We start from the raw sequence: 25,175 nt of genomic DNA, 5'->3' as shown, positions 1-25,175 counted from the left end.
AGACTACATAGAGATATCGACTGTTGTTAGTGGTACGGCTGCACTTTCCATTAAAAATTAATGTTTTGTTTGCTTATAATTTTGAAACCATTTGATGAATCTGCACGAGATTTGACATACCCTTAGAAAAACTATCTAAATTTGGTCATCCCAAGTATCTTGCACATCTGTACTGTTAAATAAGGCATGTGTTTCTTTGTTAAAGCTTCATAGCACATTTTGCTTTGCTACAGCACAACACACTTGAATGCATGTACACCAAACTTGGAATGTAAGTAGAACTTTGCTCAGAAGGTTTTATTGTGTAGAGTGAGTAATTCCATTCAATCGTTTTTGAGATATTAGCACTAGAAAAAAAGGGTTATGAAGGCACTGAAGACTAAACATTTAAAGTAGCTTTCTTTTAAACTTACAAGCTGGGAACTAAAGAGTTCTATCAATCATCTTAGAATGTTTCATGAAAACAGATTGGGTGATGAAAGATTTGAATTATTGTTTTCCTTCATCTTGGAATTCCCAGTTGTGCCCAACCTCACAAGCTTCATGTCATCAAAAAAAATCACAGAGAAAAGCGTAAGACCAAGACCAGATCTCGGCTGCACAGAGTGGTAGGCAAGTATCCAGAGGCGAGGGAAAATAGCTCAAATTAAAAAAAACTAATCTAGTGAATGGTAAACTTGCAAATTCAGAAACACTTGTGTGAGCACTGCCACCATTTTGATGTAGGGAATTAGCTCAATTTTCCTGACTTTGCAAATTTCAATGAATTTGTGAACTTCAAAAAAAGGCAGATTACGTCTGAGGCCTATAGCCATGTGCAGGGCCAGGTAGAAGGCATGGGTGGTTGAGCGCTGCTTCCAACACTGCCAAACAGTTTCTAAAGTTCAGATAGTGCAGGCCCTCTAACTGTTACATGGGGAAAACCTCATTCACCAAAAAGAAAATGCCATTTCATTGGCATAATGATTTCAAAACAGTAGATAGAAAACCCTTGAAGGCCTTCAGTCATGGTCTGCTACTGAAATCAGAACTTTTGTCCTCATCATGTTAACCATAACTCATCTCCAAAATGGACCACTCATGACTTCAAAGATGATCTAGCACTGCAAAATACAGTGAGGACATCACTGGTGTTTACGCATCACCCTTTGTTATATTACATGTACATCACTATATGACATCCTATTATTGATATTATCAATAAAATGACCATGGACACAATACCACTTTTTATAACATATGTTATTACTTTATAATGTCTGATTGTTAACTACAATGTTCACTGGTATAAATATTGTTTACGAACAGTCGATTTGGTGGTCGAGTAATGGTTATCATGGCGGAGCGTTGGTTACAGTTTGTGTAGTGGGCCATAAATGGCAAATGAAATTGGTTTTTAGGTTACATTTTAGAGCCATAACTTGGTTAATTAGTGAACGCAAACATATTAAACTGAACTTAATGCTAGGCTGTGCATTTGACTTAATCTTGGCTTGTTAATTGAAAATATAAGAAATATACTCTATTTACTGTTTCTCCAATACAATTTGTGCAAACAATGTAGTATTTTTTGTAAATCTCAACTTATTTCACTGGTACACTTAGGATACCTCAACTGCTTTAGCTTTCTAGGAGTATTCATAGATAAGAATGTACAAATATCTACATTTAACAGGTGTACATTTGTGAATGTGTAAATATAACCCATTAATACATTTGTCTTTGCAATTCAGTACTTTTTTTCTTCCCAAAACCCTGACACTAGACATGAGTACATCTCTTATGACAGGGTGGGAATATGCCTGTCAATGATTTGTAAATAACCACAACATGCGATGTTTCTGGTACTTAGACTCACAACCCCTGCCTTAGTATGCCTAGATCCCACTGCTTTTAACAGATTTGCTGACACGTGAAATTACACCATAATAGTGAAATTTTGGATGTGAGTAATTTAATTTATGAGTGAACAAATGTGAGTTTACACTAATAAATGAAAGTATTACCAGACCTAGGTCTAACTTAGTGGAGCAAGAATTTTATGAATCAGATCCCAGAATATTGTCAGCAAGTTTAAGAACAAACTTGGAAAAGCAGAGGTTTGCAGGCCTCTATGCACACAACTGGATTTCTAAAAAGGCCACTGCATGTCAAATAGCAAGAAGGACTGAGCCCAGACCATCTTGGCAACCACTGCCTCAACGTTATTTGACAAGCATGGATCGCGTGAAATGAGCTGACCTCCAAGAAGTCTACCAACCTTAATGAGAACATGAATAAAAAAAAAAAACTAAATTAGGTATGCTCACCATGTCTAGTTTTCCTTCTCCACTGAGTAGCGCCGATGTGGAAAAGGTGGCTATGGTGCAAGCTGCCAGGGAATAATAGGTGTTCAAGGCGGTTCGGTGCTGATCATCACCATGAGCAGTGATAGCAGAGTTGAAGCTTGGCCAGAACATCCATAGAAAAATTGTCCCTGCACAAAAAAAGTCAAATGATAAACATTTTTGGATTTCATCAGCTCAAGCTCTATGGTCATTGTCACTTATCTAAAGACACATATACATGTATTTTTTACACATCAGGGGCCCATTACCAGTGCTTAATTTGTAAATAAAAACATGCCGGTGCCCAAAGCCCTCCTCTTAAACATGTGGCTGCTGCAATTAAATGTGCGAACACGGAATACTGAGGCAGCATAATCCTGAAGCCATCACGGGCCTCTTCAATCCATTTACACCCAGTCCTTGCCCCTTGAGCTCACTCTTGCAGCTTTCTCCTTTGTGGCGCTTTTTCGTTTTTCTCTTCCTCCATCTTTCCCGTATGTGTCTTTTGCTCGCAATAAATGCTTGAGGCAGAAAAATAAGTGCCGGCCCTCAAAAATAAGTGCTGGTGCTCCGCACCGGAAAAAACAAGCACAAATTAAGCATTGCCCATTACCAGTTATGTGGAAATACTGTATTGCCATTCCCGCACCCGGAAGTAAAGATAACTCTGATGTCATACATTGGATTGTGGAAATACCGGGCAACTAGTTTCCCCAGGGAAACTGGAGAAAAAGGCAGGAAATTGGAAATGATGTTTCCAAACTGAATCCTGCATGTTATCCCCTATTTATGGTTGGTTTTCCATCCAGACATTTTGCTTGCTTTGAACAGGTGAAAGGGCGATGTGAAAACTCACAAACAATGACATTCCTAAGGTGTCCTGCATTACTTTCCACTTTTTAAAATAAACATATTTTCCCATTCTCTTCCCTGTGCAGATTATACTCACAAATGTATGAACATAACGATGTTACCTGAATCCCTTGCCATCAGAACCCACATAATATTTTTATTTAGCATGGAGTTTGCTTGGTAGTTTATAGAACTAAAGTTTCTCAAAAGAGTGATGCTGCTGCCTAATGCACTTTTGTCATAAGCGATTATTCTTAAAATTGCATATTTGTATTTAAAGCCAAACAACATAAATATGCTGCGTAGCTCACTTCGTTATTCACTTCCCACCAGGAACAATTACAGTAAAGAATTATCACCTTGATAGATATTGAAAGTGAACAATTTGCTTGAGTTTTATGTAAATAAACCAATCTAAACATTTCAAGATCACTTTTGCCATTGTCTTTCCAAAGTGCTTTAAAAATGTACACCTTCCTGGGCACATGTATTTCGTACGCATGTTAATTTTGAAAATTTAAAGTAACTGCACTGTTGATACGCAATGTAATTTTAATATCTAGCATCTTAACGTTCATCAATTTTTTAGAATAAGCACTCCACAGAAATACGTCAAATTTCTTTACGGACCACTTATTTGTGATGTACAATAGTACAATAAAATGTGTTCAAGTAAACCTTGACAATCTTGCAAATGTGTTAAGATGTCCTTAAATTTCGCATTTTCATCATTTTTTTAATTCTTCAGTAGGCCTTTGAGGCAGAAGAAGAATCTGCCAAACATTTCCTATTTTGGGGAAACGTAGAACATATACCTGCCAAACTGTTTCCTGGTTCGTGTTCTTCCACTTTGTGGTCAAAGTTGTATCACTAATTTACAGCACTTTGTAAGTGCAGGACAGAAGTGTCTGCTCACAATGTAACAACATACCAATCATTGCAAAGAGATCGGAATGGTAGACAGAGCCCTCCTTGTGCCGGCTTTTATCCAGGTTTGGACGGTAGAGCACCCGTGACACAACCAATCCAAAGTATGCTCCAAAGGTATGAATGGTCATCGAGCCTCCAGCGTCCTTTGCCTAAAGGGTAAAGAAGAGACAGATAAGTGTTAAAGGGGAGACATTTGCACTAGATCTTCTTAGCTTGCAAATCCTATAGGCAGACCCTTAACTACCCCTGATACTCATAATTCTTTGCATAATTTTCCTCTGCCATGTAACCAGTTTTTAGATAGTGCTTGACCCCTTCCTCATTAAACAGTACAAAACATGACTTGGGTGAAATGTTCAACTTGTGTACTATGGGGGTATTTCCAGAGTTGTAGAAGTATTCTTTGCCCCACTACAGTAGTGCAATTTAGAGTAGCGCTAGTATTATTTATACTAGTGTTAAAGATGTCAAAAGGTAGGTTCTAAACTCCAACCTCTGTGTTGTAACCAAGTGTCTTATGAATCCTATATTCTACATCCTCTTACAGCTGATTTATATTTTCACTTTCCATAGTGCTATGCTTGTAATTTCCAACTATTTCATAAATGTCCAACATTTGTTTAATTTTGTAAATTTTATGTTTTTCGATGTTTATGAGTTTAGTGTAGTGTAGCATAATATTTATATGTTATGGATATTAGCAGATCTACGCCAACTTTGATACACAGGTATTTCTTCTGGTAATGAAAAAACATACCTGCAAACTTTTGTGTGACCTTATGCATATAGTTACAAGATAGTCTGAGTTGCAGACTTAAGTTTAAAAAAATAATTTCTAATACAGAGTATTTTTCCTTTTGCACTTCTGAAAACAGAACGACAATCCTATTCCAGGATTTAATTCCAAAATATGGGAAGACTTAATAGGTCCAAATCCAAAGGATTTGCAGTCATGATTCTAGTGTATTATGATTTATGTTCTCTCAGCCATGTCCATCAGTTCTCAACCTTGTCCATCAGCTTCTTGTAATCAATGGTACATTCCTTTTAAATCATTGGTTTACACAATTGACAGATTTGTTTTATTGTATTTCCCAACATATGGTGTGTTTGTGAATGGAGATGGAACATCCTGTATTTTGTTGAAACATTAGACATCTTTGTTTTGCAATTTCTTTCAAAATATGATATTATTTTTAAGGACATTGAATTCTTCCAGACACGGCTTCCCATAGGAGAAAGCTAACGTCTAGCGTTGGGTTGCTACTCAATGAATGTTACACAGAAAAACTGCGGTCATAAGCAATCCATCTAATCAAAAAATTTGATGTGTAGCCATGACAACCATTCTTGACTGACGACTTGAAGGAAAAGATGAGGAATGTGTGAATGTGTGATGTTTCTCAATGTCACGATAGCCATATCCCCTATCTTAACCAGCTGCTTAACATCTTTGCTTATGGGAGGAACAATAATCCTGAAAGACAACCTTTTATTTTCCAACTTATTTCATTGAACAGATACATTACTCTGCTCTAATCAAAACAAAAGAACCCCCAATATGATGGAAACAGTTGGAGGCTGCTGCAAGGGAAATTTATGAAATCACAAACTTACTCTTTTCAAAGTTGTTGGTTCTTCAATCGAAGAAAAACTGAATTTCATCAGTTTCTGGATTTGTACGGTATTTTAGGCCCTTCAAAAGTCCTTTGCCCCTTTCAAAGTACCTAAAAGTCATAAGTAGCCCTAGAGCATGAGCATTTTATTTACTTTTTCAAGCCTCTTTTTCAGTGTATTTGTATAACGTCCCTATTATACTGGTATCAGTAATGAAAAAAACTAAAGCGCAAATGTGTAATTTCTAATTATAGCATTGAGAGGTCTCCATTGCTCCAGCAAACCAAGATTAGACATTAAGCAGCAGAAGACCTAATGTTCTGTTCTCCCTCAATGTCATATTTTTCATACTCTTTGTATTACATTTTCCTCTGTTTCATTTTCCTACACTCACACTTTTACCTCCAATTACATTTTCTCTATCTTGCTTTTCCATTGTTGACATTGGCCTAATCTTTCCTTAATCCTAATCTTTTATTAATCGCAATTTTCTCATTTTAAAAAACCTGACCCTTCTCTCTAAATCTATCTATCTATCTATCTATCTATCTATCTATCTATCTATCTATCTATCTATCTTGTATCTATCTATCTATCTATCTATCTATCTATCTATCTATCTATCTATCTATCTATCTATCTATCTTGTATCTATCTATCTATCTATCTATCTATCTTGTATCTATCTATCTATCTATCTATCTATCTATCTATCTATCTATCTATCTATCTCCCAATCTCGTTTATCCATCCATCTATTCCACTTGTGCACTATACATTTGGAGACCTCTTTTTCCACAGCACTTTTAGACAAATAAATTGCTTCACTTCTTTTTTCTGAAGAAATGAATTGCGTCATAAATCAGGCACACTATCGTCAGTGATTTCCAAGGCAATATAAATCAAAGTTTTATGAAAGCCCCATGCTAAGGCACTCACCTCCAGCACGTTCAGTATGACGAACTCGTTGATGCCAAACAAGGTCACTTCAAAGAGGGTCATGATCAGCAGCTGGACAGGACTAGCCTTCCCCAGCACTGCTCCAAACGAGATGAGGATGGATCCAGTGCAGAAATCTGCATTGATCATGCTAGCGCCAAGAGGAGAGAAACAAGAGGAGGTGAAGTAGATCAAGCACTGTGCAGAGAAACAGGTTTTACAGCCGGATTCAGTGGAAGGCAGAGGTAGTCATTCTGCCTGCATTCTCCATCTACACCAGTGGTCTTCAAACTTTTTAATGCCGCGCCCCCCAGTTGAAAAATAAAAATCTTTGGACCCCCCTCAGACTTTTTCACAAATATTTTAGGAAGATGGCAATGTTTAAATATGTCTAAACCTATTTAAACATTGCAGTTAAGTACTGTTACCTTTTTTAAAACTGCAATAACATGATTCTGCTTAAAACAAAGGCATGTTATCTGTATAATATTTATTTTGGCCAGAGTTTGACGCCCCCCCTGGGATCACTTGAGGGCCCCCTAGGGGGGCCCGCCCCCCAGTTTGAAGACCTCTGATCTACACTGTGGTACCTTAGCCACCATATTTAGACTTCCTATTTAGAGCTTGTTCTACTCTCTCATCGGGGAGCCCAGAATAGGTGGCAACATCTCTAACAAGCACTGTTAATGGAACTCACTTCTACATACATGCAGTGCTGTGATGAAGAGGGAACCCACCGGATCTCCCATCTGGCAGCTGTTATTCAGCCAGAAAAAATTATCTTACCATTATTATTGTTCCCTGAGATTTACTGGGCACACAATGCTCTCCACAACATAAAATTCAGACATTGCAACCAATTAAGCCAAAACTAATTTTCTGTCACATTTCTCCTTGGTGCCAATATCTTTGAGGAAAGGTTTTAAAAAAACAAAAATGCATAAGTTGACTGTCAGACTGCTTTTCATGCCTCCGCCCCGTCACTCTACTCCTTTTGTGTTGGCTGCCGTAACCCCCAAACTATGGGTTCCCAGAGTAAAGTTTTTGTAATTCCAGAGCTGCATACAAGAGAGACCTAGTGGCATTGCCAGTGGTTCATTATTGTACTCTTCTATGTATGTCGAGATCCATGTTGTACCTTGCAAATTTCTGCTACAGTTTTTTATAGTGACCACTAGGTGGCACTGAAATGCAGCAAACAGGTATTTATGCAGAAGCGCTTCGAAAATAGGACAGAACACGGACAAACGTTCATCCTTGTAGGCAGTTGCCTTATTAGGGTCGAGCCTGCGTAGCATGCGTTCGCGCATGCGTATCTCAGCGAGACGCTTTAGGTATTAGAAAAGGGCTCGGAGCCCTGTCGATGTCACGTCAGTGTTTTTCATTGGTTCGTGGGCTTGCCTATTAAAATCTGATTGCTTTCATTAGTTGAAGGCATGCATACGTCATGCCTTTTCCGGTGGCTAGCCCTCCTCGAACGCATCGAGCAACTACAGAAAACATGCGAGGCTCGCTGTTTTCTGTCTGGCTCGTGGACTACTTTTTCTCTATTTTCCTAGCGCGATTTCGCTTGGCAGAAGTCGAGCGCTTTACACAGTTAATTGCACTTTTTCAGGTTGCGTACATAAATGCACTTTTGCAGATAGGTGAAAAGTCGGGTTAGGAGTTTACAATGTCATCAGCTCTAACATGAGCAAACGCGAGACCCGTTGCATTACAAATGCTTGTTTTGTACAGTGCAGCTGAGACCAGAGCCAGAGATGAAAAAAGGAGCTATAAGAAAGAAGGCAAAGATAGGAAAACTGTGACAGATCGGGAAAGCACGGATGAAAAAGAGAATGCAGAACTCATTGACTCGGAAGTGCAGGGTTTGTGGAAGAAAGAGGGATAAGGTGGAATCAAAATTAGGCGAATTTGGTATTTGCCAGTCCGGTTATTGACTCTAAGAAAAAGGATCTGCCTCCCTTTCTCCCCCTGCATTTTTTTACCATGTGCCCTTATTCATGGGCGTCATTTAGGGGTCGCAGCTGTGACCCCTGCCTAGCCGCTTGCGACCCCTGGCACTCCCTTTGCGGCCCCTGACCTCAGATGTGGCAAAATCGGTACCAGGAGCCCATAGGCGACTCGACCTCCATTGTCCTTGTTTTCTGCCAGTGTGTTTTTCACACTAATATTGAATAATATATTATTATTTACTATTAGTGTAACAAAGTATGGAGTTCAGTTAGCTTAAATGTGACTCCCACTGGCATCTGAGGTAAGTAAACATACTTTTGAATGCATGGTGTGCGCGTGCTTGAGGGATATAGGGTGTATATGAGAGAGTGTGTGTATGCGTAAAATGTGTGTGTAAGCATGTGAGTGACTCCAAGTACAGGGCAAATGGCGTGTGATGTCACTTCCGCTACCCCTGGCATTTTGGCGAATTGACGTTGATGCCCTTCTTCCACAGAATCTCCTTCAGGCGAGGCTGGCATGAGGAGTGGAGCTGTGGTTTTGCAACGACTCGACCTTGTAAGCATTTCGTCCTTTGAAATGGTTAGGACAACTCCTGGCCGTTGCACAAACCAGTGCAGTTGTGCTGGCAACCAGCTTGTCAGGTGTGCAATGACCCGGGCGTTTGGAAATGCACCCAGTGAAAAATCAACAAATGCCTTTTGATTTGTTTTTCTCCTCGGGTCGCGTGACGTTAATGCTCTCTCGTTTGATCTTCATGGGGTAGAGCGGTGCAAGTTGAAAGTTGCGAAATACAGCCTCTTGCCCAGGAGTTTTTTTTCCAAAAGACGGGGTTAAGTAAGACGCCTTGTCAAATGGCGCCACTGGATATCATTTTCCTCAGACCCGCCTCCTCAGCTCTTCGAGAATATTTGTTCTGTATAGTGTACACTGCAGTTTGATTCACTTCTACACACTTAGGAGCCGATTTAAGAGCCCCTAGCGCCTCCTTGTGTCACATTGCAGTATTTATTTATTTTAACACTAATGCCAAAAAAGCTGCAGCAAATTTACAAAGTGGCGCAATGCATGCATTGCGGCACTTTGTAACCCTTTGCGCTACATTATGCCTGCGCCAGCAGGCGTAATGTATGCACAGGGGACATTCTCCTGTTAGGGAGACTGAAAAAATGGCACAATCTAAGAGATTTCTTTGTGTCACTTTTTTCTGCACTTTTAACGTATGCTCAGATCACGCGTTAAAAGGAGGCATCAATTGTTTTCAATGGGCCTCAATGGGCTTTGCAGGATTAGCGTCAACATTTTTTACGCTAGTCCTGCAAAGCTGCGAACTAGCGTAAAAAAAATTGACGCTAGTTTCATTAACTACCGCGATGGTGCGCCGTACCTTAGATACGGCACACACATGGTGCCGTTAGGGGGCACTAAGGGGTGCAAGAAAAGTGGTGCTGCACCCAGTGCAGAGCCACTATTCAGATATCAGTCCCTTAATTTACAGAGGCTTATTAATTTTAAAAAAGCCATATTCAGAGTAGTGGAGGCAGAAGCCCTCGGCTACAGTGTGAACTTCCCTTACTGGCCAGCAGGGTCCATCTACCCAGTCAGGACGATAAAGTGCTTATTCATTCTTTGATCTCTCTGCTGAGATTGACATCAAAGAAGGCAATGTATAGCAAAAGTGATAGGAGGGGTTTCTTTGAAATGTATGAGTTAAAGTATATGTGAAGTACACATTTATGTCTATCGGGGTCTCCAATATTTAAGCATAGAGCTTCGAGTCCGTTCTGCAAAGTGAAGATATGAGATTACCACAACTTCATTTTATTTTCAGAAAGTACACCAAAGTTCGTGGTGACCTTCAATGTGCAGATTATTTTATAAGCACTAAGGGTTAACCTGCTTCAGAGCGCTTCAAGTTCTTAGTGGATGTGGCAGCTAATTTAGATGGAAATCACATATTTGCGCAGGAACCGAAGCACAGTTAGATGAAATGATATAGCCAGGATTACACAGCGCAGTAAAGTGGGGAAATCGTCATACAAATTTAGGTAGGGTGACCAGACATCCCCTATTTGCCGGGACAGTCCTGGGTTTTCACCAGCCGTCCCTGCAGATTTCAGGAAATTTAGCTTATGTCCCGGTTTTTAAAGAGGATCTCCTGAACACGATGGGAGGTATTTCTTTTGTTTTCCAAAGCAAAGATACTTAGCATGGTTTATCAGAAAGCAATTTAATTAACAGTCATTACACTGGCTTTGAAAATTGCATTTTATTGATTTTCTTAGTGCCTCTTTATTCTACGCTGATGAGTGCTGTTGTTCCGTGTGTTTGGTTGAAGTAAAATTGTAGTCCTTCGTCTATTTTTGTGCAATATCTATTTTGTGCGATGGTTTGGGCTTTAAAATTCTGGTCACCCTAAATTTAGGGCCTGATACATCAAAGGGCTTTAACCATTCTGTGTCTATGGGGAAATGCATTAATACATAATAGTCCACTCACTGTTGGATCAAAGGTCAATAGGTTAGCCACCAGACTGAGATTTCCGACAGGGTCCCCTTGCAGAATGTGATGAGGTGCCCTTGAAGCTCCCACATCGCACCACGATCCATTGGCTTTGCGCCACAAGGATTACCGGGGGCTGTGCCAAGCTCCTGGTCCTGCATAGGTTCTCGATGGCCGAATTCATGCCAAACTATCAGGATATTTACATAAAATACATTTAAATATGTTTAGCTGTAAATGGAAGTAATTTACATACTCAGGGCCCTCCCAAAAATGTGGCACACATCCAGCCCTCATGGAGTTCTTCTGGACACTCATGCGCCAAATTACCCCCTCCTGCTAGTAAATGTTTCAGGTGTTGGTGGTTAAACAGAAAGAGCTTTTGGAAAACTAAAATTACACCAGCATTGGCAAAGTCAATAGGTCTAGCCTATGCAAGAGCAATGGCCTTTGTCAATGTGTTTTAGCCATGTTGTACAGCTGCTATGCAGTATGTATGGAAGTAAACCAACAAAAAGAGCTAAGACGCCATCCACGCTGGCCGATCAAGGCACTTATCTTGCAGTTGTGTTGTTGTACAACATGGCTAAAGAAAACACTGGGGACATCGCCTAACTGAGACCTACTGAATTTGCGAATGCTTGTTTCACAAGCTGTCTGTCTTTTGGTTTTCAAAATCTAGTGACCCTGGAACTGTTGTAGATTTCAGTTTGGCCTTCAGTATTTTTTACGTGTTAAGTCCGGTGTGCTTGAGCACCGTTTGGCTAAGACACAGAAAGCTGTGAATGACTAAAGTGCCACTGCAATGCTGGCAGAACCAGTTAGTTTTAAGTTTTGCGTGCAGGGTAATGCATCACGTTGCAGACAGTAGGGTAACGAAACCTGGGGCCCTCCCCTGCAAAGTACATGAAGGAGCCCCCTCCGAACTCACTTTGGAGCTCTCAGGCCAGGGCACTGTGCTGAGGGGGCCCCCTTGAACTTGCCCCCCACACTGTGGGGGTTGCTGGGGCCTTTGTTACGCCACTGGTTGCAGAGCAAGAATCTACACCACAATAAGCCAATGGCAGAGATTATTGAAGAGATGCCCTTGCCAGTCCTTTTTACATGATTCAGGACTCTGGGGGGGTGGGGGGGGGGAGGTGTTTAACAACTGCCCTACACCTAAAACCACCCAGGATGATGGCTTTGTCAACGGGTTGCCTGAGTGAGCTCTGCAGAGAAGCCAAGGATTGGATGACCGTGTATTCTGAACACCTTTTTATCCCAGTGACAGACACTGTGAGGACTCGCACTGCCTTGAGACCGAACCCGGTGGCCATTATAAACACCTAGAGGCTTTGTTCAAAGCATGAACCATCCGGGATCCTGGGCAAATTACTTAATCTTCGCAAAAATGACTGTGACCTTGTGTAATGTAACTGGTGCTCTTGTTAAGTGCTTCAATACATTTGGGTCAAATTTGCGGTATGTCAAACTTTCACAAAAAAGAAGAAATAGTGCCCTAATCACAGAGCGAGCAGCGGACGGAGGCTAATTAAAATAAATCAATCTATACCTGGCCCATGCACCACAGAAATAAAAGAAAGTGACTAGTAAGTGATGCCTTGCAAGCACTGGAGAGTTAGAAGGTGGCAAACAAGAGTGACACTGACTCTAACAAATAGGCGGTTTAAAAGCCCCTTTCTAGAGTTTTTTTTTTTAATACATACACAATAGGTGGCCAAGTGACAGTGCAAGCGCACTGCTTGCAGGCTTTGTCGATGCTTGTTTTGCTTAGTGTTTTTGTAAAACTTTATTTTTTAAGGAGCTACCAGGTCTCACCAAATTAAGGTAATTGTCTAGAACTACCATTTTTTTTCGTCTAAAATACACACACAGTAGTCCTTGGCAGTGAAGACAAATACTTAGTGCGCAGATGTTTTCCATGTGAAAGACTAGAGTGTCATCACTCGCAGAGAGCTTAGCCAATGGCTGAAGTGGGCTGACCCGCCGCCGCACACAATATGACGCAGTGGGCGGAAGTAAAATGTGAATGACACAACAGATTAACAGATTAAAAGGGCTTGCTTAAATAACCTATAAGTATATTTAATATATTATTTACCTAAGATGGAAGGTCTTGGAAAATGCCAGAACTAAAAAGATACATTGTTATTGCTTGTTTCTGTAAGCAAGGCCTAAGTTGCTATGCTGAAAGCTGGAAAGTCTTAGACCTCACTTCAAATATGGCAACAAATTCTAGGACAAAGAGACACATAAAGACCAGGTTTTCATTTGGTCCCACGACTTGTTGCTTTAAATCCTGAGGTAAAGGGCAAAAAAGGACACCTCCTAAGGAAGGTATCAGGAGGAGTTAAAACATGTGCATTTGTGCCTGAAGGACAAGGGGTGGTTATGTGTTTAACAGTTTTGCAAACATGTCAGTCTCACTGACCAATAACAAGGAATATGCAAAACAGCAGCAGAGAAGAGTGGCAATTTCAATATCAACTCGGTATAATAAATACAAATGTGCAAATGTGACAAGTGTGTCCATCTATGTCCTAGGAAGGACTAGGGTAAAAAAATGAAAAATACTTATCTGGGTAGGTATCTTTGGAATTGTTATTGTTTCTCGGCAAACAGTGAGTGAAATTAAATTTGTAGGACAATTGCTAGTTGAAAATTTGTAAAAAGTAAGAGTTACATGAGCAACCAATCTCATTTTGAAATTAAACTTGTAAATGATTGCAAGTTGAAATTGTGTAAAAAAAGAGGTTTTACAAGTGTACCGAATCTACATTGTAAAATACCCTGTTTTTTAAGAGCGTTTAATAACAACATCAGTTAGCTTCTACTCACTGTGAAATTAATTTGTCTTTTTTAATTATGGAAATCGGCCACTTTCTAGATGCTTTCAGATTGCTATAATGTGAGGGGCTAACTTGTAAAAATAGTTTTACTCTTAGAGATGGTCAGGAGTGTTTAGAAGTGATCATAGTGCTGGTGGTTCATAGGGTGGTGTGAGATCAGCCCGGTCATACATAGTCGGAAGAATATGAGGAACTCGTTTTCAGAAGATGAGGTTTAACTGAGAACCTTACGTCAAAACTGGGAAGTGGAATCGGGAGTTGATGAACAGTGGCACTACTGCTGTGCACAGACAGGTCAGATATCCTGAAGTTGTAGACTCAGAATCATCCACAATAAATTCCTTCAGAGGGCATACTATACTCCTGTCAAACTGCACAGGTTTGGTCTTAAACCTGACGCTCGATGTGCTAGATGTGGGATGTAGGACGCAGATGTTCTACACTTGGCATGGTCATGTGCACCGGTGCATTTCTACTGGCTAGAGGTGGGTGTTGCCCTTCCCAACATATTAGAGGAAAAGGTGCTGCTGACTTCTCTTATGGCTATCCTAGGGCGTGTTAAAGAATTGTCTGCCTCTCACAGGTGATGCGTTGCATTGGCCCTGCTGCGCTCCAAGAGACGTGTTGCCTGTTGCTGGGGAAGAGGACAAGCACTTAAATTCAAAGACTGGATCACAGGTTTAATGATCATAATTCTAGTTATGTCTGCAATTACTTTCTGTATGGTTCTGGTTGAGGAAGGGAATTTGTTTGCATGGGACATACCACTGAACATGGGGACGACGGAGCGCCACACTATATATATGATGTATCTATGTCACAGCTGTTTTTTACCTGTTCCAGTAAAATCCAATTAATAAATTAAAGAACTTAGAAACTTAGCCAAGTGGGAGACAACATTTCTGGGAGCATTCCCAACACACAGGGCATGGACCCAAAAAGCAGGACTGTGGTCAATTCTAGCAAAGGTGCCTCAGAGCACATTATAAAACAACTAAATAAGAAAATTGGTCTGTGGTTGATTCTAGAATGCTCTTTGTAATCTGGTCTGTGGGTGATTCTAGAATGCTCTTTGTAAACTTCTGCCTCCCAGAAGATCATGTCCCATTGCACCAGGTCAGTGCTTAATTTGCGCTTGTTGTTTCCTGTGCTGAGCACAGACACTTATTTTTGAGGGCTGGTGCTTATTCTTTGGCCTCAAGCATTTCCTGCGAGCAGAAGACACATATGGGACAGACGGAGGAAGGTAAAAACGAAAAGGCGTCACAAAGGGAGAAAGTAGAAAGCGGCAAGAGTGAGTAGAAGGGGCAGGGAGCGGCTTTATATGGATTGAAGAGGCCCAAGATGGCTTCAAGATTACACTGCCGCAGTTCTCATTGTTCGCACATTTAATTGCAGCAGCCGGGTGTTTAAAAGGAGGGCTTTGGGCACCGGCACCTTTTTATTTACAAATTAAGCACTGCAACAGGTTACCTTTCAACTCCAATATGGATCTTCCCATCGTGGAAGCCGTGAAAGAATCCTTGGATCAGCGTAGACCACTGGAGGCCGAATGCCGCAAGAAGAAAGTTGAAAGCAACACTACTGAAGCCATATCGCTTCAGGAAGGTCATCAGGAAACCAAAGCCGATGAATATCATTGTGTGCACATCCTGGAAGCCTGTAATAGAGAATATATCAAATTGCTAAAAGACAACCCCTTTAAAACGTGTTTCTAAAAAGCACCAAGTTTCATCATCCAAACTTAAATGTTGAAAGCAGATAAGATTCCCAATCCTGAGACCATACACTCCAACTGTACTCAACATACTCTTAACATAAGCCTGACTTTTCCCATTAAATGTCTGTAATTAAAGACAGCTGGCCTTAGTTAACGCCTGAGCGGGGTACGCTAGAGAGAAGAGGACTTTTTCATATCTCATAAAGAAAGGGTCACAGCTCAAAGATATTTTCAGGGTTTTTAATACTTTAAAAATGTTTTAAACTTTGATGACACACATTTAATGTTGACGGCTTCTTGAATCTCTGAATGAGCCTAGTCCATGAATTAACTATTTTTTTGTGCCCTTCCTTGGCTGCCATACTGGCAGACTCATCCTGAAATCATCCACAGACGTTCTATATTGGTCACATCTTACCTTTATTTCGACAGTAGAAGGAAAACAATGGGAGCACTGTTACACATAATGTGCTGATGAAGGCCCCTTCCAAATTGTGCAATGGGCTGAAACATGGTTATGCACACTGTACACAGTACACATTGGATATACAGGAGTGCATGGTTCTTCAATTAATTTATGCAATGGTCTGATAAAGTGTGACAACAACCTTTGAAACAATTATTTATGAATATTTCTCGCTGTCTATTTTGCAGCACTAGACCCACATAAATTTGCCAGTATTTCACCAGAGACTTTTCTGTATAAAAATCTACACTGAAAAATACATAATGTTTGGAGAAAACATGTTGGTTGTTACCAGAAGCACCTAATGCAACTAAAGGTTTACATTATTGTTGTTTAAAAAAAGTTTCAAAAACATTGAAATACACTTTTGGATAGCTAATCTTTTTTGAAGAAATACAAATAGTCCAGTTTTCTCTGTAAAGCCCTTAGTACAATTACTTATAAGGGCTTTTGGACCATAATCCCCAAGATTTGCCAGAAGTCTCACACGATTACTGTGCTTGGTTAATGTGATAGTAAGCCATTATCTTGTTAAAGAGCCTAGTTTTTCTCTCAGGGATGGTAAAACGGTGAATTTACCTACCACCTACCACCATAAGCATGGCATGTTTTACTAATTACTATATTTCAGGACCGGCCAAGATGTCTGGTTTGTACAGAATTTAGTATTCAGTGAAGATTCAATAAGATACATGCTTTCCTGAAAGATTTTAGAAGGACTTCTGAAACCAAATCCATAAAAGCGACATTCATTGGTGGATCCATACCAGTTTTTGTGCTCCACTTCTCACCTGAAACAAATATCCTATATGCATCTCTGATGCTCACAGTATCATTGAGTTGGGCCACAACAATTGGAAAAGGTTCCTAGAGTGTCAAGCACTGTCCTGGACCTTACTTTGTTTTGTGCATTGGGTTAATATTGTGTTAAGGAGAAGAATACTTCTGGGATTATGCACAGAGCATCACCAGTGGTGGTAAGGGATGATGGTTGGGGTGGCAGGGGTTGTGGAGAAAGACGGCATTATGTCCAAGGCCCCACGGTTTCCAGGGTCCCGCTCTTATTCAGCAACATTTATTTATTGATTTTTGATTGCAATTAGGCTTTACCTATGAAATAATAATAAGGCAGCTTATGTGGGAACATCACTCGATGCTGCCAGATGCCATATTTTCTCTGTCCCGGGATTACATTTTGGTGCTTTTGACCCCAGACCAAGGATGAAGAACCATCCAGAGGGCCTAGCATTACCTTTTGGACCCAACCTTTGTAGAAAACTTCTGACAAGCCAGATCAAGGAGCCTTCCTCACAAATGCTCTAATGTTCACAATTGAGCTCTTGATATTTATGCGTAGAATATGTTGTTGCTGAAGCCTAATTAATGCACAATGAAGGCCCCAGCGTAGTTTGTATAACTCTTTGAACCACTGCATCACAACTTATCAGACACAAACCTTTAATGACAAGTTCCCTGCTGGGGGAGCATTATGCACTTCATTGTGGGTCCATTACTGGTTCTAAGACCATGCAACTGCTAAGAAAGATGCCAAACTCTCTAACTCTCAAACCTTAGTAGTGTAGAAAACGGAGATATGAATGGAGCACAGGTTTTACACAGGATCTGGTAAACAATCCCCACCACACCAAGTGGACCTGTTGAGATTTTTTTTTATCTTTGGAATTTCCCTTTTTGAGCGAATCTTGGGTACCTTGGTTTCCAGACTGGACTTCTAATTTACATTAATTTACAGAATCAGAAACAGGACTGGGGATCTTTGGTGCTGGCACCTGTACAGCAGAAGACGGCTTCCAGATTGATATTCTTAAATCCTTTCAGTGGTGGAGTGTTTTCACCTGGTATTCTTCCCCTTCCTAGCCTCAACCCCAGAAGCAATAAAATCAGATACAATTGCTTTGTCTTTTAGGTGAGGAAAAGTTTCCTGTCAATTGCTTAATACCGCTACTTCTAATTAAGGAGTACGATTAACCAATATTTGACATATTTAGGTATTAATGTTGTCCACCTTTGATTTATGGATACATCTCCTGATCTGTACACCAGGTAGGGCATCTTTTGTAAGTCATCAAAGGCAACAGATCTTAGGGGGTACCATAATGGAACTCCAACAACAAACACTTGTAGCCTACCCGCATTCTCTTCCAACAAGCATAAGTTCGGCTTAAGTGGAGACCATCTGATCTCTCCTCCAGCAAGATGCTGAAATCTTCCTAACAGTATTTGTTATTAGCAACAACAGTTATGGTAAATGATGTGTTATGAGACATAGATGTAAAACAAAAATATGATTGTTTTAGGTGGCCCAGAATGTACCACAATAGTCTCCTTGTCATTGAAGGTGCTCAACCGCAAATTTTCACGAACAGGAATAAGATTCTTCTTTCCGGAACTCAGTGATGTTCAGCAGAATCTAATTTGTCTTCACTACAGACCAATCAGGGTTGGCATGATGGTGATAGCCCCAAAAGGTTTCAACATTATCGTCATTACTAAGCCACAATACAGATACTGACAAGTGTAATCTAACGCACTCTATTTATATAACTGTGCACACCCTCCAGCATCCTCTTGCACTTTGAGGTGGCCTGACAGCAGCCACTCAAACCTGTCTCCCACCCTCTTCTGCTGGTAATATCAGAAAGGTAATGTGAAGCCAAGGGCTAACCAAGTCCCCTGACCTACAGCTGTTGTATTGGGCACTGATGTGCCTGTGTTCTGGAGAAAGAGCCCCTAACAAGAGTGGACTTGATCTCGTGTAAGATCTGTTCTCTGGTGAAGGCACACGTCCATGAGAAGACATGCCACTCACATACCATCTGCTGCCCACTGTGGTCATCTAAAGAAAGCCAGGAAGGCCTCAAAGAGTAATAAAAATAAAGGTAATACATCAAATTCCTTTAAATATAAACCCAATGCAACTAAGGAGGCTGATATCAAATTATTTGCTCCCAGCCTTTACAATGACGATTACACACCTGTATTTTTTAATTTTCTCAGAATTAATTGTATTTATTTGTAATTTATTGGCAATATGTGATGCTTTGAGCGCTTCAGAGCACCACAACGAGAAGAAACCATCAACCTCATATATGGATTACCAGGGGTCTGGCATGGCCGTTAGCACCCTAGCACTGCCTTTTCTAGCCCTGGTCTCAGAGGCCATGAGGGCATCAACAGGATAAAAAGAAAAATGCTGTGTTAGCTCTCAATAGGTTTCCATTCCTTGCTCTTTCCAGGGATTCAGGATGCCGTTTAGAGGCTAAGGGCGGGACAAGAGATCAACTTTGCAATGCAATCAAGGCCTAAAGGATGCAAAGGTGCTACCCCTGGCATTTTTTGAGAATCACCAACAGTGTGAAACTGGCAGCTAAAATTAGGCCTCGAAAATGTGGTCTTATCAGCCTCATAGTGTAGCCTGTGAGTGCAGTGAAGGGATCTAACCATCTCCAGGAAGAGTTTTAGTTGGGGACGTTATATATGTATCCAGAAGAACATTCTCTATGTTGCCTCAGGTATGCTAGCCTGGGTAGATAACTGATCATCCCTCCCTCCATCACCCTCACAACCAGCCTTGGGGTCCTCAGCCTATTGGGGTTTTCCTTGTGTCCTATAAGGCCACTGACCTTCACAGTGAAGTGTTGCAAAGTCTCTGCACAGCTGAGATGCTCCAGTCATGTTAAAACTAAGGGGACTTATTTGAAGTTTGATGGAGAGTGTACTCTGTCACAACTATGTCACAACCTCTCCGCCAAGCCCTCAGTCTGCCCAACAGATTTACTGGCAGGCATACCTAAAGCATGTGAGTGATGGAGTCTACTCCAGCTCCTTTGCTGACATACTTCATAGTAAGGGCCGTCAGGCTTTTTGCCATTCGACCGCCTGCACGATTTAGAATGGGAAGTCTAATGGCCAATTTTCACATTCCCTCAACACCATGAAAAATCTGGCAGTAAGAGACAGTGAAAACATTTAATGAACCCCACACCACAAGAGTGGGATCGTTAGTTTTTGATTTTTCAAAAAGAAAATCCTGTTTTGGATTTTGTTTCTAAACAATCGAAAACGAGTTAAGAGTTTGATGGACAGCAGTCATGTTTGAGGGAGCCTTCCGTCAAACTTTTAACTCAATGATAGGACTTAATAAGCAATGGCAAAGCCAATAGGTCTTGCCTATGTGAGAGCTATTGGCTTTGCCAATGTGTTTTAACCATGTTGTACACCAGCATGGCTTAAAGTTAATGACGTAGAGGAGAGTGGCGTGAAGTGTCGTAGAGTGTAATGGTGAGCAGTGGAGTAGAGTGCTATAAAGTGGAGTGGCAGAGAGTATCGTGTATTGGAGTGGCACAGTGTGGAGTCCCGTAGAGTGGCATACAATTGAGTGGCATAGTGTAGAGTGGGCTGGTGCAGAGTACAGTGGCATTGAGTGCAGTGGCATTGAATTCAGCGGTGTACCAAGCAGCGTTGTAGAATGTAGTGGCGTGGATTAGAGTGATGTATAGTAGAGTGGAATGGAGCAGAGTGGAGTGGCACAGAGTGAAGTGGCACCGAGGGAGTGGCATAGAGTGGAGTGGTAGAGAGTGGAGAGGTGCTGAGTGTAGTAGCGCAGAGTAGAGTGGCATAGATGGGTATTCTCTCCCAACTTAGATTTGTCTCGTCCTTAGATTTCTTTATTCATTAGTTTGAAACTCTTAGTCGACTATGCGTTAGCGCCTAGACACATCAGGGTATTGTTGCGATTTACAAATATTCTTAACATTAACATATAGTGCAGTGGTGCAGAGTAGATTGGTGTGGCATCAACTAGAGTGGTTTAGAGTGCAGTGGCGAAGAGTGCAGTGGTGGAGAGTAGAGTGGCGAAGAGTGCATTGGCATAGAATAGAGTGGTAATAGGTATAGTAGACTGGCGTAGAATGAAGTGGCGCAGAGTGGAGTAGTGCAGAGCGCAGTGGGGTGGAATGGTGCACAGTAGAGTAGAGTGGAGTATTCATTATGTGGTAGCGCACTGCCATTACAGACAAGACATTTTCAATTGAAATGGTCATTACATTTGCAAAGACACTTTTACAAAGAAAACTATACACTGCACATGCAAAAATGTGTGGAAATTGCATCAACTAATGCAGGCTTCTCCAACGATTACCTTGTGAGCTATTGGTAGCTCTCAGACTACCTGCAAGTAGCTCTCCTGTATGCATCCCAGCCTACTAAATTGGAACCTTTTGCTTGGATGAAATAATATTTGTATGCCAAAATTGTGTACTCCAGATGAAAATCTGTGCATTATCAGAATTCATAAGCTGATGTTTGGAGAAAAATGGCTGAATTTCCAAAATATATTTAAAACTGATTTACAGATGATAAATCATGTACTATTCTTGCTTTTGTGCCATGGGCACTATGTTGTGGCTGGCATGTACAACCTACATAGAAGCATTCCAAACAGACAAAGTTTTTTTTCTTACTGCTGGCAACCCTGCCTGATGTAATGATGTTATCCCTTATAGTAATGTTGCATACAGTGGACACTAATGTAGTCTTGTCTGATGTGGTCACTATTACAACACAAATAATAAAAGTAGCTTGTGATAATTGTAATTAAACATAAGTAGCTCTTATTACACCAAAGGTTGGTGGCCCCTGACCTAGTGTAATGATTTGTTTTGATCATATTAAAGTATTTGTTTCCAACACACTTCACAAACAATAAAAAATTGCTTATTCTGTGTTCCTAATTCTGATATATTCTGAAATACGTACACAGGTCATTTAAATGTTGTCCTGTGCTAGACAATACTCTTTCATACCCCCAGTATCCATCAAGATTGTCACATAAATCCTCTCACTTTGAAGTCAGAGAAAGGACAGTAAACAAGCCCCATTGGCACACAGCGCCTGACGTTTGACCTTGTTCTTTGAATGCATAGCAAATGTGACAAGATAAGACCAAGATTTACAGGCCTGTTTACAGAAATAGAGCACTCAGAAATAAACTGTAAATAAGGTTGGGGCAAGGGGAGATAGGAACTCAAGCTGGACAGCCTAAAACAAATAAAGTCAGAAAATGGAAAGCAAGAAAATGTGAGTTACACACCACAAAGCCAATGACAAGCAAATGCAGAATGCATTCCTAGATCAGCTTTCTGAATGTCCCCAAGATGTCTTTAGCAAACCAAACAGCTGTGCTGTCTGGTAGGCTGTGACCTAAAATGTGGGAGCTAGGGGGTGCATTCTGGATAGATTTGCGGAGAGTGAAGGGGAGGGAGCGGGATCCATGGAAGAGCCTGAGGAAAGGGGCAATAAAGAGCATCATAGGCTATTGTCGGCAGCTCATGAAGAGGGGAATACAATTATGACATGAATGACGTAGTGAGTACCTCTCAAACAGGGAGTATAGCACCTAGGGGTTAAAGCAATGTGGGAAATGTTCAGATATTGTACATTGTAATTAAACCTGCTGGTGGTATTTTTGAATGTCTTGTGTGTGTTGTACTGACTTTACATAATGGTTAAGTGACAAACAGTAAAATGCTAGCATTTCTTGTTTGGTAACATTTTACTGTAACCTCAGTGTGTTTTGGAATCTTCTGTAGAGAGTAAGCAGACTCCCACAAACACTTAACGACCGAAACACCATGGCAGTAGCAAAGAGTGACCGGTGGGGAAGCAGCCTAAACAACGACTCAGGAACAACGAGGTGCGTTGTACATGACAGTGGAACGACGCTTTCGTGAACAACAACCCTGTTTTTCTCTGCCTTAACCACGCATGTCCTGAACAACGAACATGTGTGGTTAAGGCAGAGGAAAACAGACTCGGGATCGGAGAGGATGTGGTCAGAGAAGTGGGGCTGGGGTAGGGTTGGGGGGTAGTTTTAGGGGTGGGGTGGGGGTCGGAGTAATTTTAGGTTTTAATGGCGGAGTGGGGTCTAGGTAGTTTTAGGGGTGGGGCGAGGGTTGGGGTGATTTTCGTTTTCAGGTGCCTGGGTGGGGGGTTGGAGTAGTTTTAGGTTTAAGGGGCGGGGTGGGGGGTCGCTGAAGATTTAGGGGTGGGGCTCGGGGTAATTTGAGTTTTTAGGGGTGGGAGTAATTTTAGGTTTTAGGGGCGGGGTAGGAGGGTCACAGTAGTTTTAGGGGCGGGATGGGGGTTCGGTTAGTTTAGGTTTTAGGGGTGTGGTGGGGTATCAGGGTAGTTTTAGGTTTTAGGGGTGGGGTGGGGTGGGGGGGTCGGGGTAATTTTAGTTTTAAGGGGTGGGGGGTCAGAGTAGTTTTAGGTTTTAAGGGTGGGTCGGGTACTTTTAGGGACGGGGTGGGAGTTTGAGTAGTTTAGGTTGTAACAACCACCCATGCAAAGGATTACTCTGACACTGGTGAAGTCTATATGCATTAATAAAAGGCTACTTTTTACCCTGACGTTTCCCAGATATCTCTACTGTACGGAAGCTAGCTCACAAATGGAAGGGTGCTTGGTTTGCTGTCACTAGATAGCTACATTTAAAAAGATAAACACTGTCGAGAAATACGCTCAATTCTACATTGGAATATGGAAGTTTGTTTCACCAGCCATGAGAATTAGATTTGTTATGTATCAGCGTGTAGTAGAAATGTCAGATATGACTGAGGACCTCCTCCCCGTTGCCTCCCCCACCCCAATTGGTTAGGAGTGATTGTTCGTTCCTTGACAGTATTTACTCTTTGTATGTCATTGCTGTCAAAGGCTGCGATTAATTTTAATCCAGAACACAATTCTAACAAAAAAGTGAACGTGCAAAGATTCCTTTACTAAAAAACATAAATTAAAAGAACTCGAAAGGAAATAGTAAAATAAACTGTGACTAGAAAGGTGATTTCCTTCCATACTCAAAAGGTCGTCCAAATGTAAAAAAATAATAATACAGAATAGGACATAGTTAAAATTTGTGTTAACCTATTTATTGGAATCCTCAGAAGGAAGTGGGCAATGACGTTGTCGATAACGACTGGCACAGGAAACTGAGAGGAGGGGGGCTAAGTTGTTTGAGGGGCAATAATGCGCCAAAAGTATTATTGACCTTGAAGTCGGTCATTAACGCTCATTTCTGTCCTTATCCTTGTCACGTGTCCTGACCTGTCGCTCGGGCACACAAGCCATGTCTATGTCAATGACCTGTGCCACGGATATTTATAATGTTACAATAAAGTGGGAGTATATATAGCTCCCAGGAACCTTCATTGGGTGTTGAGTTTCAGAAGTAGATCAGAATTACTTGTTCAAAACTATTTGTTCTTTCCTACTGTCCCCTCCGGTGCCCTCTTAGATACTAATATTTGACTTGGTTCCTTGCCTAGATAATGATTCGAAGGTTGAGCTTTCATTCAAAAACACTTACCATTCGTGTTTATTTTGCCTTGGCAAGCACACCATAGATTTCGGAGCCCGATGGACAGTGATAAGGGCAGATGGTGAATCAAAGAGGAAAATTTACAAAGTACAACAGATCAGAGGAGGCGCGCGGTACTGGCAATGCTGCCTAAAAACAAGGTCATTCGCAGATTAGAAAAAAATAAGTAGGCGCTCAAAGATTTTCATAGGAACTTTGCCAGTGCTACTGAATGTTGTGGTTATTGAATACCAAGGCTGTCTAACCTTGACTCCGCTTCGTGCATCTTTCTACCACCACCCTAGACTCACTGTCTCTTTATTCCACTCACGCAGGTTCCTTTTCACTCATGCTTTCACTCATTGTCACTGTTTTCCACATTACCACTTCCTCCTTCTGTCTCCCATGTCTTCCTTCTTCTCAATTGCTCTGGGTCAAAGCCTCATGATGAAAAATGTATTCTGGTCCACAAACTTGAGTGTCTGTGGCTGCCACCTCCAGCCACTGGTGCAAATTAAGTACTGACTAGTTGGCACAGCATTGCATGTTCCACCATTGCACAAGAAAACTGACTCAAGTTGGGTGCAACCATTGGAACAAATTTACCAACTTGAGAGTAGTCAGAAATCATACACTG

At 41.1% G+C, this 25,175-nt stretch overlaps 1 protein-coding gene across 1 annotated transcript in view; it reads right to left on the bottom strand.

The window, feature by feature from the left end:
* Window positions 1–25,175, bottom strand: part of RHBG (Rh family B glycoprotein) — a 54,088-nt gene that overhangs the window by 15,578 nt on the left and 13,335 nt on the right. The window contains exons 2-5 of the mRNA XM_069218299.1: window positions 15,449–15,635; window positions 6,666–6,816; window positions 4,111–4,258; window positions 2,310–2,476 (exon numbers count right to left, since the gene is read on the bottom strand). Coding sequence (XP_069074400.1) covers window positions 2,310–2,476; window positions 4,111–4,258; window positions 6,666–6,816; window positions 15,449–15,635 — 653 coding nt within the window. The remainder of the gene's footprint in view (window positions 1–2,309; window positions 2,477–4,110; window positions 4,259–6,665; window positions 6,817–15,448; window positions 15,636–25,175) is intronic.

The sequence above is a fragment of the Pleurodeles waltl genome, chromosome 12 (genome assembly GCF_031143425.1).
Source record: "Pleurodeles waltl isolate 20211129_DDA chromosome 12, aPleWal1.hap1.20221129, whole genome shotgun sequence".
NCBI lineage: Eukaryota > Metazoa > Chordata > Amphibia > Caudata > Salamandridae > Pleurodeles > Pleurodeles waltl.
Note: the sequence above shows the minus strand (reverse complement) of the source record. Positions and strands in the feature narration are given on the sequence as shown.